An 18,984-nucleotide genomic window follows, 5' to 3' on the forward strand; every position below is an offset into this window, starting at 1 on the left:
GATTATTTTCTTTCTGCTAATGGACAAGACTAATTGTCTTTCAGATGTTGCCGGGTGAAGTAACTTATTTTAGGATAAATTGAATACTATGAGTTGCTAGAGAAAGTTAGTCTTCTGATACATTTGTAGCAATCAGAAATCCATTATAGTTTATAAATCAGAACTTGCTTATTGGACTATTGGATGGGCTATGGCCCAATCCTCCAGCTAGTATAGTTTCAGTTGGTGCTCACATTCTAAGATTGGTAGCTACTGGGCATTCCCGTGTTCTGGTCATTTTGTCACTGACAAAATCCAAATATGATAAACTAAAACAGCTGATTGATTAAAACTCAACTCTCTATGAATGCCTTTCATGAAAATATCAAAAAAGCATGTGTACCAGTACTGTCAAACCCAGCAGGGATCAAAGGAACAGCATTATTTACAGGTTTATCACACAGTATTTCTCATTAAAACACTAAGCAAAAATATTTTAACTTTTTTTTATTTTCAACAAATTAAACATTTACAACATCGTTACAACTGAGAACACACTGGCAACACAGGGATTTTCAACAGAGTAAATTTAGCAAGGATTGTTTTGCAGAAGAAAACAAAATGTCAGTACATTTTGTATTCCATAGCACTGCTCTGTGGAAAATTAGCTGGCATCCTGTAAAAAAAGAAAAATTGAATTAAATTTAAGTGTAAATGACCACATGATTGTGTGTATATAATATTTGTATATAGACATTTCTATAAATATTTTGTCATAGAATGATAACATTAGCATGAGATATTTCCCAGCCACACACACCCCCACAGATAGGAGGAATATATATATATATATATATATATATATATATATATTTTTTTTTTTTTTTTTTTTTTTGAGACAGAGTCTTGCTCTGTTGCCCAGGTTGGAGTGCAGTGGAATGATTTTGGCTCACCACAGCCTCCACCTCCCTGGTTCAAGCAATTCTCCTGCCTCATCCTCCCAAATAGCTGGGATTACAGGAGTGCAACACCACACCTGGCTAATTTTTGTATTTTTTTAGTAGAGACAGGGTTTCACCATGTTGGTCAGGCTGGTCTTGAACTCCTGACCTCTAGTGATTTGCCACCTTGACCTCCCAAAGTACTGGGATTGCTGGCATGAGCCACTGCACCCAGCCTGTCTGTTTAACTACATATCATTTAATCTATCTCTAATGGAATACTTATTCTGTATGTCTGTGTCTTCCAACAATTTGCAGTATTTAACTATATAAAAGTGCTTTCCTAAAGCTCATTAATGCCAATAAGATCTATGAATAAGCTATTTCAAAAGCTGCATTTACTCCTTGTGTATCTCTTTCCTCATATTTTTGCAACTAAATCATCATCCTGTTTTATGCTTAACCACTTTCTAAATAAATATAGGTCACCAGGATAGAGAAAGGCCTTAGAAAATCAGACGAGAAAAACAAAGAAAAAAATGATAATTATATTGTTTTTCTATTGGCAAAATAAAATGAAATCATGAGTACATTAATTTATGTACACCCTAATCTTGCAAATAATCTGAATAAAGCAATTCTTCTCAATTTTGGAGATTTTCTTTTACTAAATTCATCAAATTATGGACTTAATTTCATTTCACATTAACATTTTAATACTTGCTTTAATGTTACAATCACAGGTATTTTTTCCCATTTAGTATTAATCTATTTTTAAAATTTTGTAAATGCCAATGTACATTTATACTATTATAAAAGATAAAATAGTTTCTTTTCCATTAGCTTTGTTCTTGGTTCTTTGAAAAAATGCAAAATTAAGAGTATGTTTTCTCATATTCCTCACGTGAACATAATTTATCAGGCCTCTTCTGAAGCAGGAGTTAATAAGAAACAAGTTTGCAAATTCAAGTTCCTAATTATGTCCCACGAGCACATTAAATGTTTCTTTCACTTTTCCACTATTTGAATCCTTTATTCTTTCTTGTCTAATTGAATTGGCTAACATATTAAGAAATACATTAAATAAGAAATGAGAGAGTATCTTTATCTTGTTCCTGACATTAACGGAAATACTACAAAGTGTTTCACTAACAAGCCAGTTACTGTACTAACCTGGTTTGAGACTGTTATATAAATAATGTCAAGAAAGGATTAATCTTTTCCTATAGGATCTTGTTTTAATAGAACAGAAAGTGATGTGAAATTTTTACCAAAAGCATCTATTGAAATTATCAGATAATTTTTCTTCTAATAGTGAAAATTTTTAACACACTTCTTAACATTGAACCATCCTTGAGTTGCTGGAACGAATCTTAGTGGGGTCATAAAATTATTTAAGTATACTGATAAATACTATTTAATCATATTCCTTTAAAATTTTTACATTAATATTTATAAATACAATTGAGTTATAGTTTCATTTTTTATACTATTTTTTAAGTTTTGGTATTAATATTATGCTGGCTTCATAAAAATATTTGGTGATTTTTCTTCTTTCTCTGAGCTGAAAAAATTCAAAATTAATGGCTTAGTATTTTTTGAGGTTATAGTTTCTAGATAACATTTTCCATTTTCCCCCCCATAGCTATTAGTCTAGTGTTCTTCTTTCTTCTGACGTCAATTTTGGTAGCACCTACTTTATTAGACAATCCTCCATTTTATCCAGGTTTCCAAACTGTTATGTACAGAGATGTGCAAAGTACTCTTTTGTGTTTTTTATTTCTTCTCTGTTTTAATTTCTCTTTTCATTTGTACTTTTCTATATTTATGATTTTACCATTTTTCTTGATTACACTAGGCTAATTTATTTTATTTTTTGTAAAAAATTACTAATAGATGTTTGCTTTGTTTATTGTCCTTCTATTACTATTTTTTAACATCAATTTCTTCTTTCATTTCTGTAACTTTCTTCCTTTTGCCTTCTTGAAGTTCACTTTGTTGTTGTTTTGGTTTGTTTTTTTTGAGACAAGTTCTTGCTCTATGGCCTAGGCTGGAGTGCAGAGGAAAGATCATAGCTCACAGCCTCAAACTCCCGGGCTCAAGCGATCCTCCCATGTCAGCCTCTGAAGTAGCTAGGACTACAGGCATGCACCACCACACCTGGCTAATTTTTTTCTTAAATTTTTGTAGCAATGAGGTCTCAAAATCCTGTGCTCAAGTGATCCTCATGCCCTAGCCTCCCAAAGGGGATTACAGGCATGAGCCACTGTGCCCAGTCTAAAATGAATGATATATTTAAAAAAATATGTTCAGCATAGAAACTAGATTTAGGATTACAAAAGGTTATTAGAATATACTTTATTTCTGTGGTATAAATTTATCAATCTGCATTCGAGTTTGACTTCAACACTTACTGTCTAATACAATACTAGGATTAACATGTTTATAAACATGTGGGAACAGTCAGCAGCTACTAAATTTCTACTGTATGTCCAGCACTGAGGTAGAAATTCTGGCAGTACAAAAGAAGAAGTCATTCTCTCTTGTCTTTCCACATTTAAAAAACTCTCTAGAAACTGGTGAATCACCAGCTTTTCTAAAGAATCTTTGAGTGTCGGTTATTTAGATGACAAAAGTACATTTGGTCTGTAAATCTTGGCCCATTGTGGTAGACACTGATTACTATGATAAGAATTCATTCCTTGACATATCTTACTTGCACAATAAATGATGATAAGATCAATGTCTACAAAATTACGTATGATGATTGCTATTGTGACATAGTCTAAGAAATAAATGACATGGGCAAAGCAAATGAGGCCCCAAAATACTGGTATTTTCTTATTACAATGAAGCCCTTACAGCTCCTATCATTGTGGTATTTACATAGAATATTCATGTGCATATGCAATCAAATAACAGAAATATATTTAGCATAGTTTAATTTGTGACTATTTGAAAACAACAGAAAATTTCAAACTGGGTTGAACTGTGAAATGCATACCATTTATTTATTTATTTATCTATCACATACCATTTTAAATGAACCCTGCTGACCTTCTTCCATTCCGTGGCTGAAAAATAATAGATTAGAAATAAATCAGCATAACTAAAGATGGAAGCTAATATTCATAGAAACAGCACTGATAATTTAGAGGAGTGTTTAATGTGCATCAGAACAATCTACAGGGCTTTCATCACATATACTGCTGGACCCCATAATCACAGTTTCTGATTTAGTAAGCCTGAGAACCCTAAAATTTGTATCTCTAACAAGTTCTGAGCTGCTGATAATGCTGCAAAAACCACCATGAACTAGATGCTATTTGACTTTGCTTATTTCCTTGAGGGTACCAACATTTTAAAACAAATGTTCTCAATTTTAATTTGATATGAACTTACTGAAGTCAGGGCTGTTTAGTTGCTTATTCCCTCCTGCTATCAGTCCAATTCCTTCATTCAATCCATTCTCTAATTTTCTGTTAGAATTATTTTTCAAAAGGTAAACTATACCCCATCTGCTCCCTCCTTAGCCTTTAAAATGGAAATTTCTTAACTAAATATTTCATCAACCAATTCACATTGATTCTATCAGCCAATGAAGTCTTCTCTGTACCTCTTCCATTTTCCAGCTGGAACAAAATGCTTTTCTTTTGGAAACCACAGCCCTTGGATCAAAAGTGCATTTCACACACTACGTTATATTTGTTTACTTATCTGTTTTCTCCTAGAGCCTATCTAAACTACTAGAGCGTAGGGATGGAATTCTACCTGTCTTTATAGTCCCAGCCCTTGGTACATTGCTCGGCACCTAGTAGAAGTTCAATAAATAGTTGTTTAAATAATTAATTACAACTTTATGGTAATGTATTAAGGATCCAAACATTTTACAAAGTATAGCTGCCTAAAAAAAAACCTCACATTTTATAGACAATGTGGAAAAACAAAATCAGAAATGTAATCCTGAAATTCTGTCTACTTATACCTTTCATTGTAGTTGAGTATTTTAATTTTAAGAATTTGTGAAAATAGTCATAACTCTTCCAATCTACTGAGTTAAAAATTTTGCAAATAATTCCACAGAACATAAGGAATAGTGTATCTTTAAGACACTTATTTTCTATACATCAAATGTCAGGGAATTAAACTATCTAATAGGTGAATGTTATTTGAAGTGTTTAAACATGAGCAATAGATCAAAGAAGAGATCAGAGATACTGTGGTATTGAAGCAATAAGGTGGTGACAGAAGTGAACGTCAGACTGTAACACCTGATGCCAAATATCTATAAACTTTAAAATTTAATTGAAATGTACAAGTTAATTAAATACACAGTGAAAGTGTTTTTCAATTTTGATGTAGATTGATTTAAAAAAAATGCAGTATGTACCTACCCTGAATAAAAAATATCCTCGACTTTGACTTGCAAAGGGACTTTGGAATTCTTCCTAGAAGAGAAAATGAAGGCATTACAAATCAACTAACACTAAAAATAAGTGCAAATTCTCCTTGAAAGCACATTAAGGGTCAAAATTACTTTCAACTATCATAACTAAACATAGAGGGAATCAGGGACTTGAACACAGAATTTTTGTATTATACCTGAAAATTTTCAACAATTAGCAATATCATCGGAAATTTATATCTAAAAATAATTTCCTTATCAGTGTGACAGATTCTCCTTTCAGGAATTTTGTCAGTTGTATGTGTATTCATCAATAAGTAGAAAGAGAAATGACAGACACTTCATAATTGACTATATTTAAAATCTCCTTTCAGCATTTTGTTAGAATGAAATAATTTCTTTAAAATACGTATTATATGTGTTAATACATGAACAGGGAAAAATATAAAACAGAATTGTGTCAAAGCTAAAAAATATTATACAATATTTCTGCAGAAATGTAGTTTGAAATTGAGGGACAATTTTGGTAAGCTATGTTTATTCAATGAAGCTTTAGGAGAGATGTTCCTGATATAATTATATGTGCAGAATGTTAATTTTTAAATTTCCAACTATTAATAAGAATGACCTAATTATTCATAATAAGTATATATTTTTCTCAAACATTTCATTTTAAACTTCATGAAAAAATATGTTAACATTTTATGGTTTCCATAAAATTGGCTTATAGCTTCCTATTTTCATTAATAATGATCTATATTATAAAAGCATTATCAGCATGGCTATCACCATGAAATCTTTCAGCCAAGACCTTTTTCAACTATTCTTTAATATGAATACAATCATATTAAATTATAAGAAATGGCTCTGCTATATGTTTAAATTCTGAGATACTTAGTTTGCAAAAAATATATCTTAAATTCTCAATATTTGTATTTAATTTTCATCTTTACTATAACTCCCCAAATTACTTAAGATTGAAAAAAATCTGTATTTAAAACTGTACACATTGTATCATGTATCAAAATATCACGTGTACCCACAAAATATGTATGACTATAATATACCAATGAAAAATAAAAAATAAAGTTTTTTTAAGTTTTCAAAATTTAAAAAGATGTACACATATAAGCCATATGCTTATATACCTATATAAGCAATGTTCTCAGCTGAGCACAGTGGCTCATACCTGTAATCTGAGCACTTTAGGAGGCTGAGGTGGGAGGATCATTTGAATTTAGGAATTTGAGACCAGCCTGGCCAACATAGAGAGACCTAGTCTCTACAAATAATAAAAAAATTTAGCCAGGTGTGATGGCACACACCTATGGACTCAGCTCCTCAGGAGGCTGAGGTGGGAGGATTGCCTGAGTCCAGGAGGTCAAGTTTGCAGTGAGTCATGATCATGTCACTGCACTCCAGCCCAGGCGACAGAGAAAAACCCTATCTCAAAAAAAAAAAAAAAAAAGTTAATGTATATTATATTAAAGAGAAAAAACTAAAAGGCAGGACAAAATGTAAATTTAAATGTATCAAATATTTAAAACTTTCAAATGCAAAACCCAACATACAGATCTTTTTAGAGTCGTATCACTAAACATAGAACAGTATATAAAATAATTTGGGAGGTAGAGATAAACAAAAGATGTGGGAATGAAAGTGGAAGATGTCTAGCAAACAAAACTTAAGTGTTTTAAGATCTAAAACCTCATTTTCTTCAAGAATTCAAAATATTTCACTATCAAAAATACATTTTAAAATTGATGACTTAGGCCCAGCAAAGCGAACACACTCCTGTAATTGCATTTCTACTCATCTCTTAACGTTCTTTTCTTTCATAGGTTTCTAGGAAACTTGACTGGTTGCAAAATACCCTTAAGATTTATCATTTGTCTGAAAATATACATGGTATCACCGAAGGTGGAAAATTCAGTCAAGGTACTAAACTGGCCACAATACTGAGTGGTTAGCTTTGGTTTTGTAAATCATGGCACTGAAATAATGTAGTCACACTAATGATTGTTGGTGTCTTTTAAGAACAGAAGCTTTAAGTGGAAATTGTTTACTAATTCATAACTCAAGCAAACACTGTAAGAAGTAAAAGTTAAATCAAAAAAGCATGTATTACTTCTAGAGAGTTTGATGACAACTGCTTTTTTCTTCATTCGCAAATTCTAAAATTTTAAGGGGCTACTGCCTATGATCTAACATTTCTCTTTACAGTTGGCATCAGATATTGTCATCTTTGATGGAAGCTTCATTTAAGAATGTGAAGATTCTAGGGAAGAAATACTGGCCATAAAAATACATTTTGATGAATGTATTCAGCTAAACTCTATGCATTTTAAAAAGTATCCGAAAAGTTTGGGTAGCATTTTAAGAATAAATTAAATATGGTATTGAAATTAAGGAAAATTTTCATCTGAATTCAACTTTTTTTTTTTTTGGAGATAGAGTCTTGCTCTGTTGCCCAGGCTGGAGTGTAGTGGCATGATCTCGGCTCACTGCAACTTCTGTCTCCCTGGTTCAAATGATTCTCCTTCCTCAGCCTCCCCAGTATCTGAGATTATGGGTGCCATCACCATGCCCAGCTAATTTTTTTTTTTTTTTTTTTTTTTGGTATTTTTAGTAGAGACGGGGTTTCGTCATGTTGGACAGGCGGGTCTCAAACTCCTGACCTCAGGTGATCTGCCTACCTTGGCCTCCCAAAGTGCTGGGATTACAGTTGTGAACCACCATGCCCCACCTGAAATCAACTTTTAGTAATAAAATATATAACTTAAAAATAACATAATAAAAATTTCCGATATTAAACTATAAAGGGAACAGCATAGTGAAAAAAAATTGCCAAGATCAGAAGTCAGAAGACTATGTTGTATTTTCTTTTACTAATATGATCTTGGGAAACTCCTTCAACTATTCTGACTTGCTTTTCCTTTTGTAAATGGGACATAACATTACTTGTATAAGTGCTAACAGAGTTCCCCAAAGAATAAAATGAGATAATATAAGACTGAAAATCATAATGTATTACAGCAAGGGAAGGCATTACTTAAAAATAATCCTAGAAATTCTCAGTGTTACAAGAGTTAGGATTCTTGTTAAATGACTATAAAACCTCCACAATGTAACACAGTAAGAATATGTTAATGCAGTTACATTCATTTTACACACAGATACTGGATTTAGGTCACATTTTTTGTTCTTTGTGGAAAAAACAAAGTAATACATTTAGTTTCTGATATTTACTTCATGAGCCTTACTCTTACTGACTTTTTTCTATTGTTTTTGAGACAGAGTCTCACTCTGTCACCCAGGTTGGAGTGCAGTGCAACCTCTCCCTTCTGGGTTCAAGTGATTCTCGTGCCTCAGCTTCCCGAATAGCTGGGATTACAAGCATGTGTCAATACTCCTGGCTAATTTTTTTTTTTGTATTTTTAGTGGAGACGGGGTTTCACCATGTTGTCAAGGCTGGTCTTGAACTTCTGGCTTCAAGGGATCCACCCATCTGGGCCTCCCAAAGTCCTGGGATTACAGGCATGAGCCACCAGGCCTGGCCTACTCTTGCCAACATTTAAATACTTGAACAGAAAGCTTGCCATCCTAGCTACTTGCCATACTGGATACAGAGGGGCAATACATTATCCTTTATTTGTTCTCTTATTCCTACCTAAGGACTGGACACAAGCAGTGCCCTTTCTTAAACAAAGAATAGGTTTCTCACCAGGAGAGTAATGGCTTTTGGAAAAGAGTGTAATTTCAGCTTTCCTCAATGTCCACAGCTTCAACTAGAAGGGTCACAATATCGCAGAGGGCCGGGGAGGGCAGCTTGAACAATTCTCAGGTGTGAAAACTACTCTGCAAACAAATGCTCTTACACTGGCTAACTGGGTATTAGTGTGGGCTTATCCTGAAAAGCAGCATTTGATGAACTGCCACAGCTGGGAATTAACAGAAAGGACTGCCCCACACGGAATGGCAAAGCCAGCATGCAGTTTGTGTTACATACGTCCACTCCAAATCTCTTCATTCTTCTCTCATGCAGGCGAGGAACGAGCTGCAGCAACGGATGCACGACAGACGACTGAGAGGACATGAACACACAGGCAGTGAGCACACAGTTTCTCAGCACTGGCCAGCAAGACGGCTTCCTATTTGTTTGGTATTTTTTAATTGATTATACTTGTCCCAGACAAAACAGAACATTAAAGATGTCACCTAAAACAGCTCTTTGGAAGCAATTCAAAGAACCGTGGAGAATAAACCAAGAGGTGGGATAAAATTTGGTAGCTCTGCACTGGAATTTTTGTCATTATACTGAAGAAGCACTTTCCCAAGGGCTGTGGCTCTCTTGTCAACTGTCAGCCGGTAAAGCTTCTCACTGCCTCTTTGAGAGGCAAAAGGCAGTCTGTCTGCTTCGAGACTTACTCAAAATAATCTGGGCCAGGTGAAACCCACAGTGTGAGTAGCAGTTTTCCACTATAAACATGTTGATCCAGAAGATTATACTATACACACATCTAATAACCTCCTTTGTAAATTATATACTTAGAAACGTAGAGAGCAAGACAACAATGTGTGAAAATGACAATGTGTTCTTAATAGTGAAAACTGTGACTAAGATACATTTTCCCAAAATGTAAAGGTGCCAAGCCAAAGAAAATGAAAGCACACTTGAGACATGTAGCTACCTACCTGATATGGCTGCATTTTTAAAAAAGGTGTGGGTCACATTGAGACTTCTCATTAATGTTAAATTCCTTTAGCACATGGGCTATGTTGAGCCCTGTATGACAGTTATCTGTTAACCAGCTCAGTTTCTACTTGGTGTAAAGCCAGTATAATCTTTCAACTCCTCATACGTACGCATATTCCATGTGATAAATATTTCAGGCTGAGTTTAAGATTACAGTTACTTTCCACAGGTATGTACTGGTTTAAAATACACTATGTTCCTCATTCCCTAAATGGGTTCATGAACGTGAATCACAAGTGTGGAAACAATATTATAGTCAAATAATTTCTATGTATTCTAGATTGAAACACCAAGTAGGTGGGTTAGCATTTTTAAAACCCACGTATACAAAAACAAAACTACCAGTAATACTACATGATTTTAAAGTGAACTGAATTCAAGTTACTAGTTTTTGGCTAACCTTAGAGAATACATTCTCACATTAAATGCCTAATTACTAATAAGAAGATCTCAGGAATAGAAGAGGATATTTTAAATCATATTTCATTACATTTTTGACAATCATCCTTTAAAATAAAAAAATGCCCTTGGATCAAATGATTTTTTTCTTTGCAACAATTGCAATTGGAAACAATATGTTTTACTTACTTATTTGCCTTTTATTTTCTTGGCCTTTAAAATGTGTTTCACAGTAGCAGGGATTCCTTTTTTTTTTCTTTTCTTTTCTTTTTTTTTTTTTTTGAGACAGAGTCTTGCTCTGTCCTCCAGGCTGGAGTGCAGTCGCGTGATCTTGGCTCACTGCAACCTCCACCTCCCTGGTCCAAGCGATTCTTGTGCTTCAGCCTCCCAGTAGCTGGGACCACAGGAATGCGCCACCACACCCGGCTAATTTTTGTGTTTTTAGTAGAGACAGGGTTTTACCATGTTGGCCAGGCTGGTCTCGAACTCTAGACCTCAAGTGATTCACTCACTTCGGCCTCCCAAAGTGCTGAGATTACAGGGATGAGCCACCATGTCCGACCAGGGATTTCTCTTTTAAATTTTGTCTTATTTATTGCTATATTTCTAGTACCTAGAATTGTGCCTGGCACATAGCACATAGCTAATACTCTGTAAATGAATGTTAAATGAATGAATTAATGAATTTAATGTACAGGTAGTTATTGACATGTAAAATAAATGTATAATAAATATTGAATTTTGTTTCCTTACTCACATACAAACTCTTAAAGTAAAAGATTTGAATTCTGATCTAGCTCTATTATACTGCAAAAACAGGTTCATTCTTTTAAACAAATTAGTGATTACTAAGAAGTAGTTCTACAACTTACCACAACATTTGAATTGCCCAACTTCTGTGTCTTCGAATAATGAAATAAAAACTGTTTAAAAAAAGCAACAAATTTTACTATAAAAAAATTAGTGGTTTCCTTTATTATTTTATAAGGTATATATTTATGAAACCATCTTACCCTTTTAGTATTATCTTTTTCATCTTGTTCCTATTAAAAAGAGATATTATATATCATTATATATTATAACATTTTACTATCTTAGATACGGTAATTTTATAATGTTATAAAATTATAACACAATTTTTTAAAACACATGACTCATTATGTTACATATAAAATATAATACTGAAATTAGTAAAAAAGAAAAAAAAGACTGAAATTAGTTAAGCATCCATTGCTCTAAAAATAAATAGGAAACTAATTAAATATTGTTTACAAATAAAGATGTGCATAAAGATCTCTTTACTCAACTTTATTCATAAGAGTAAAAAATTGGAAACATCCTAAATATTCAACAGTGGTAGAATGGGAAATTATTACATAATGACATGATGGAATAGTCAGAGGAAAAGACTGAAAAAAATCACATCAAAATATTTTTACTGTTTATTACTAAGTAAGGTTATGAGTTGTTGCTGATGGCTTTCATAAAATAATTTTAAAAATCTTATAATTCCTTTTTTGTTGTTCTTTCTTGTTCTCACTTGCTTTTAATACAAATGGAAGATCATGAATAAACACCATTGTCATTTCTTTTATCTTAATTAGGAAAAAATCAATTATGCTTTTTGGACAGTGTCACCATTAGAAACAATGGATAAACATACAGTTGTAGGCAGAGATTCTTTAGTTTCATAAAACATTTATGCTTTCAAATTATCAATTTTTTTCTTTGAATTATTATATATGAAAGGTATGGAAGTCAGAGTGTACCAATGACCACCGATTAAGTTAGAATTGCAAATGAAAAATAGAATATTCAAACCTGAAGCTCTTATCTTTAATAAAGTAGTTTTAAAATAAGTTTATCAATAAGATACAGAATATAAAATTAGGTATGGTGCTTATGCTAGTTTTCAAGTGCCCATCTACTCTCACTCCAGGACAAAAAGTTCTCTCAGAAGAATCAAGTCGTTTTAATAAGAAACCAAGACAATGATAATACAGTTTGCTTTATTTATTTATTTAATTTTTGCATTCTTAATGTCCGACTCTCTCACAAAGTACAATGTCCTAACCTTTGAACCATAAGATCTACTTAGCAGCTTAGAAAGATGCATCTGTTCTCCAAAGTCTCATGAGTCAGGGCAAAAAAAAACAGAGCCAATGTGACCCCATATTTATCCCACTGGACTGGAGCTCATTTTATATTTGATGGGGATATATGATTTCCCAATTAGATTACTGAAAACTCCATTAATATGATGCTCAATTCTCAGACATCAGAGAATCTGAAGTATTTCTTATCCAAAATCAATTTTTCCTCTTCTGCTGTCTTGGCGTGCTTCCTAAATTGGGCATATTTTCTTCCAGGAGAAATTCCAAGAAACTTTTGGATAATTTTTGTCTACAAACAAAACACTATTTCAACCTTACCCGAGGCTTTGGTAGCATACCCATAATCACAAAGCAAAGCTCCTCCAGTGCATTGGATGCCTAACAGAAATGAGAAGATACGTAAGTTATGCTTCTGCTTAATGATATTTGCATAGAAGAGAGAACTATAAAATGTTAGGAGCACGAGGAGATGCTAACTATCTAGAAAAGAATCCTTCTGTAGATCAATAAACCTGTTGGAATCCTTTGATTTCTCTCACAACAAAAACTTGGCTGCGAAAATAAAGCCGCCTTTCTAACCAGAAAAACTAAAAAAAGATAAGTACTGTACATATGCACTCATGAAGGTTTCTGCTGTGATCCAGCTACACAGTTCTCAGCACTTGCTAAAATATTATGAAAGTCTATGACTGAGAGTAACAAGGGACAGTGCTAAAAGAATTATTCTTCCAAGCTTGTAGCAAAATCTGCATCTACATGCCAATGCTGTGAGCCTCGCTGAATATTACTCATTATTGGCTAATTTGAAAATCCTGCAATTACTTGAAAACAATGGGAAGTGGAGGAGAAGAAGCCATGTGTGGTGCACCTAATCTGAGTACCACCCTTCCAGATTGCTGACTGCACATCCCAGGATCAGGTTTTTCAAAGCATATAAGCACAGAAGTAGGGCAGGGCTCTTAGTGGTTAGTAGCCAGCTGGGTGTGGTAAGGAGTAGAAGAAATGGACAAGTAGGGGCGAAACCTGTTTTGCACAGAATTTAAGACGGTAGCACCACAAACAATTGATTACTTAATAAATGCATTTTGGAAGTAGAAGAACTAGAACAGTAGGGAGGGCGATACAATTAGTGGTTAGAGGCATGGGCTATGGAGTCGGGAAGCCTGCAACTCCATTTCAGTGCAAATTCCATTTCTGCTCTTTATTAGCTGTGTTACCTTAGGCTGGTTACCTAACCTCTTTAAATTTCCATGTCTTCAGCTCTAAGTCAGGGATGACATCACTGCAGAGAGTTCTTAGAAGGATTAAATGTAGGTAAAGTTCTCAGGTTTGCTTTATAGCTGAAGTGATTCTTAATTTAGAAGTTATATGAAAAGAGGCGGGACATGGTGGCTCACGCCTGTAATCCCAGCACCTTGGGAGGCTGAGGTGGGCAGATTACCTGAGGTCAGTAATTCGAGACCAGCCTGGCCAACATGGCGAAACCCAGCCTCTACTAAAATGCAAAAAATTAGCCAGGCATGGTAGCACATGCCTGTAATTCCAGCTACTCGGGAGGCTGAGGCAGGAGATCACTTGAATCTGGGAGGCAGCAATGAGCCAAGATCTCGACACTGCACTCCAGCCTGGGCGACGGAGTGAGACTCTGTCTCAAAAAAAAAAAAAAAGACATAAGAAAAGAATTGTTCAGGACCTCCAATAGTCTCTCCTTTTGAACAACAGTACATGCTTGACATGGTTGGTTGTGGTTAGAGATGCAGGTGGAGTCAACAGTTTTTCTGTGCACCCTTCCTAGCATCAGAGGTCCTGCTTTGTTCTCTTCATTCCATTTGTTTGCTTGTCATGCAAATTCTTGGGATATTTATTAATAATGCCTCATATTTATATAGTGCTTCGATAAATTATAAAACATTTTCATATACAGTCATGTACCACATAATGACATTTCGGTGAATGATAGAGTGCATATACAATGGTGGTTCTATAAGATAATTATGAAGCTGAAAAACTCCTATCATCTAGTCACATCTTGATGATCCTGACCTGCGTAGGCCTAGGCTAGTATGTATGCTTGTGTCTCTGTTTTTAACAACAAAGTTTAAAAAGTAAAAAAAAAAAATTAATTTCAAAAGCTTATAGAATGATGATATAAAGAAAATATTTCTGTACAGCTGTTCAACATGTTTGTGTTTTAAGCCAAGTGCTATTACAAAAGAGTAAAAAAGCTCTAAAATATTAAAAAGTTGGCCAGGAGTGGTGGCTCATGCCTGTAATCCCAGCACTTTGGGAGGCAGAGGTGGAAGAATTGCTTGAGCCCAGAAGTTTGAGACCAGCTTGGACAACATAGCAAGATGCCATCTCTATATAAAATACAAAAAATTAGTCCCGTGTGGTGGTGCATGCCTGTAGTCCCAGCTCTTCAGTAGGCTGAAGTGGGAGGATCCTCTGAGCCCAGGAGTTCGAGGCTACAGTGAGCTGATTATGCCACTGCACTCCAGCCTGGATGACATAGTGAGACCCTGTCTTGAAAAAAAATAATAAAAAAGTTTATAAAAGTAAAAAAGTTACAGTAAGCTAAGGTTAATTTATTGAAGAGAGAAAAAATTTTTAATAAATTTAATGTAACCTAAGTTTACAGTGTTTATGAAATCTATAGTAGGCCTTCACATGCACTCACTACTGACTCACTGACTCACCCAAAGTAACTTCCAGTCTTTCAAGCTCCATTCACGGTGAGTGCCCTATACAGGTGTATCATTTTTTATCTTTTATATTATATATTTACTGTACCTTTTCTACATTTAGATATGTTTGGATACATATTGTATTACAACTACCCACAGTATTCAGTACAGTAATGTGCTATACAGGTTTGTAGCCATATGGCTTAGGTGTGTAGTAGGCTGTACATCTAGGTTCCTGTAAGTACATTCTGTGATGTTTGCACAATGACAGATCAGCTAAGGACACATTTCTCAGAATGTGTCTCCATTGTTAAGTGATGCATGACTATATGTAATTTGCATTCTGTCCTACACAGGACAGGAATTATTATTCTCATGTACAGAGGAAGTGAGATTCTAAGAGACTGTCACTTCCCCCATACCACACATGGCTAGGAGTTGGTAGAATATGGCCTGGGACCTTGGCCTTCTGATCTGTAGATATTCTTGCATTGCGTTGGTATTGTCTGCTAAGCTTGGAGTTGGGAGTTGGCTGCGAGAAAAAGTAGAGTGTGAACACTGATACATCCTTTCTCACAGGTTATACTTAAGGGCTGGATACACAGGTCACCCCACAAAAATCTGAAGTAAAATCCCTGTGCCTTTTTTTTTACCAGCCTGGGCAAGACAGTGAGACCCCCATCTTTACACACAAAACATTTTAATTAGCTGGGCATAGTGACATGCGCCTGTAGTCTCAGCTGTTCAGGAGGCTGAGGTAGGAGGATTGCTTGAGTCCAGGAGTTCATAGCTGTGGTAAGCTATAATTGTACCACTGCATTCTAGCCTGGGTGACAGAGTGAGATCTTATCTCTAAAAACAAACAAAAAAATGCTCCACTTATGGCTCATTTCAAAATAGAAAATACAAAACAATAAGAAGAAAATACCCAGTGATGTCATGTGTCAAAAATGTATTTCAACTCAAAGAAGAATAAACACTTATGGCTCATTTCAAAATAGAAAATACAAAACAATAAAGAAAATACCTAGTGTTGTCATGTGTCAAAAATGTATTACAATTCAAAGAAGAATAAACACTTATGGCTCATTTCAAAATAGAAAATGCAAAACAATAAGAAGAAAATACCTAGTGTTTTTCTGCATCAAAAATGTATTCAACTCAAAGAAGAATAAATACTTATGGCTTATTTCAAAATAGAAAATACAAAACAATAAGAAGAAAACACCCAGTGATGTCATGTGTCAAAAATGCATTTCAGTTCAAAGAAGAATAAATTCACACATGTGAGTTGTTTCTCCTTAGGAAATAGTTTCTAAGCTGAATGAGGTTTAGTAAGATTGAACTTTGACTGAAAAGGTTTCAAAGCAATTGCATTTCCCCCAGCTCCTTTTTACAAGAAGCCAATTCTCAACTATTCTTCAAGGATTTAAATATACGAAAATTTTAATATCTTATTTTTAAATTTATAGACCTTAAAGATAACATTTTCTACTTGGTAAAAATGTTTAAAAGCAATAGTCACATAATCACATAAATAATAACAGTGTATGTGAAAATTAACAATGTTTTAAAATTGTATCAAATTTGGTGGTACATGGAACACTATGCAGCCATAAAAAAGAATGGTTCCATGGCACCATGGAACACTATGCAGCCATAAAAAAGAATGAGGTCATGTCCTTTGCAGCAACATGGATGGAGCTGGAGGGTATTATCCTAAGCAAAATAACACAGGAACAGAAAACCAAATACTACATGTCCTCACTTGTAAGTAGAAGCTAAACACTGAGTGCACATGGACAAAAAGAAGGGAACAATAAATAGCAGGGCCCGATTGAGGGTGGAGAGTGGGAGGACGATGAGGATGAAAAACTACCAGTCTAGTACTATGCTTATTACCTGGGTGATGAAATAATCTGCACACCAAACCTCCATGACATATTTTACTAACATAACAAATCTGCACATGTACCCCTGAACCTAAAATTAAAAAAAAATCATTTAGGGTCTATGGGCATATCAAGGGATTTTTATATTATTTTAAGTGCAATAAGAAACTATAGGAAGATTTGGAGCAAAGCAGTGATATGATGTCTGAGTATTTTAAATGACTAAGTGATCCTAAAACCTTAAATTTGAGTACAACAATAGCTATACTTATCACTAATTTTCAGTTGTGTACAGACTTACCCACTTATGAATTGAGTTTATTATCAATATTTTGAGAAAACAATGAACATTTTTAGACATCACAGTAATTACAATTTCTAAATTATAGTAATATCCCCATTGAATCACGCCTCCCTGTATCCACTGCCTTTATGTAGTCAGTCCCCTAGCACAGACACTAAGCATGGCCCCCCACGCTGACTCTGTGTCTTGCTTTGGCCAATGGGTATGAGTAAACATGTCATGAGCAGAGGTTTGTAAAGCACTTAGGTGTTGGAGCTTGCTCTCCCCACTGCTGGTGGAACCTAGCAACCACGTGAAAAAGCTCAGACTAGCCTGTTGGACTGTGAGTAACACTTGGCCCAGTTGCCTCCACCACCCCTGCTGATAGCCAGCCAATGACCACCAAGCGTATGAAGAAACCCAGCCACAGAATTAAGCCCACAAAATGATATATTCCCCAAACATCAGCAATATAATTTTTAAAAGATATTCCTAATTTATTAATATTAATCTTGTGAAGGTACACAAATACAGTTACTATACATAAACCCCATTCCAGAGATGCATCTGTATTAGTTTAGCAGCTATTTCTAGGGAAGGGACTTGTAAATCTCTCTCTTTTATATAATTTCTTTCATTTCTTTCCTTTGACTTTTGAATAATTCATGATTTCACAAGTTTCAAAAATAAAAAATTATAAGATGATATCCAGTTTAAAAGCCCAGTCCACCTAGAACTACCCTTCTATATAACCATTATCATTTATTTTCTATGCATTCTTCCAGAATTTATATTTTTCTATTTGAGAGCTAAATCAGTAAAACCATATTTATATGGTTTTTAAACTAGTGAATGGGGCAAAAAAAGGGATGATATAATGATATTTGTTAAAAGAGAACAATTTCTACATAGCATGTTTCCTACTGGGTTTTGTTAACTAAGTAATTAAATAAATATTTATTGCGCCTCTTCTCAAGCATGATTCTAGGTGCTGGCTATAAATGTATCCTATATAAGAACATCATCAATATACTATGGTGAAACCAAAGTTAGATTTTAATGGATAGCTTTAATTTAACATGTAACAAAACAATAATTTATTAAAATAATAAATTTATTATAATTTACATTGTAAATGTGAAACTTTCAAATAGTAAATTTACTAAGCAATTCTTGAAAGAGACACAGTACTGAAATCCAGTCAGATATTAGTTTATCTTGATGAGGTTTAAATGAGTGCTTTAAAATGTATCCTCTTCATACTGAAGACCTAAAAGTGATTGAGGATGTTACTGAATTTTTTTTTTTTTTTTTTTTTTTTGAGACAGAGTCTTGCTCTGTTGCCAGGCGCCAGGCTGGAGTGCAGTGGCGTGATCTCGGCTCACTGCAACCTCCGCCTCCCAGATTCAGACAATTCTCCTGCCTCAGCCTCCCAAGTACCTGGGACTACAGGCGCGTGCCACCATGCCCAGGTAATTTTTGTATTTTTTAATAGAGAGGGGGTTTCACCATGTTGGCCAGGATGGTCTCA

General features: G+C 34.4%; 1 protein-coding gene across 3 annotated transcripts in view; it reads right to left on the reverse strand.

The window, feature by feature from the left end:
* Positions 1-481: 481 nt before the first annotated feature.
* Positions 482-18,984, reverse strand: part of NMU (neuromedin U) — a 30,174-nt gene continuing 11,671 nt past the window's right edge. For 2 of the 3 annotated variants that reach the window (XM_012441040.2, XM_012441039.2), the window contains 7 exons: positions 12,913-12,972; positions 11,494-11,523; positions 11,353-11,403; positions 9,335-9,409; positions 5,315-5,368; positions 3,955-3,994; positions 482-655 (listed from right to left, as the gene is read on the reverse strand). In XM_012441040.2, coding sequence (XP_012296463.1) covers positions 3,959-3,994; positions 5,315-5,368; positions 9,335-9,409; positions 11,353-11,403; positions 11,494-11,523; positions 12,913-12,972 — 306 coding nt within the window. In that variant the 3' untranslated portion in view covers positions 482-655; positions 3,955-3,958. The remainder of the gene's footprint in view (positions 656-3,954; positions 3,995-5,314; positions 5,369-9,334; positions 9,410-11,352; positions 11,404-11,493; positions 11,524-12,912; positions 12,973-18,984) is intronic. The other variant, XM_012441041.2, reaches the window with a different exon arrangement.

This window comes from Aotus nancymaae, unplaced genomic scaffold (assembly GCF_030222135.1).
Source record: "Aotus nancymaae isolate 86718 unplaced genomic scaffold, 86718_ANA_hifiasm-v0.15.2.pri h1tg000006l, whole genome shotgun sequence".
NCBI classification, from domain to species: domain Eukaryota; kingdom Metazoa; phylum Chordata; class Mammalia; order Primates; family Aotidae; genus Aotus; species Aotus nancymaae.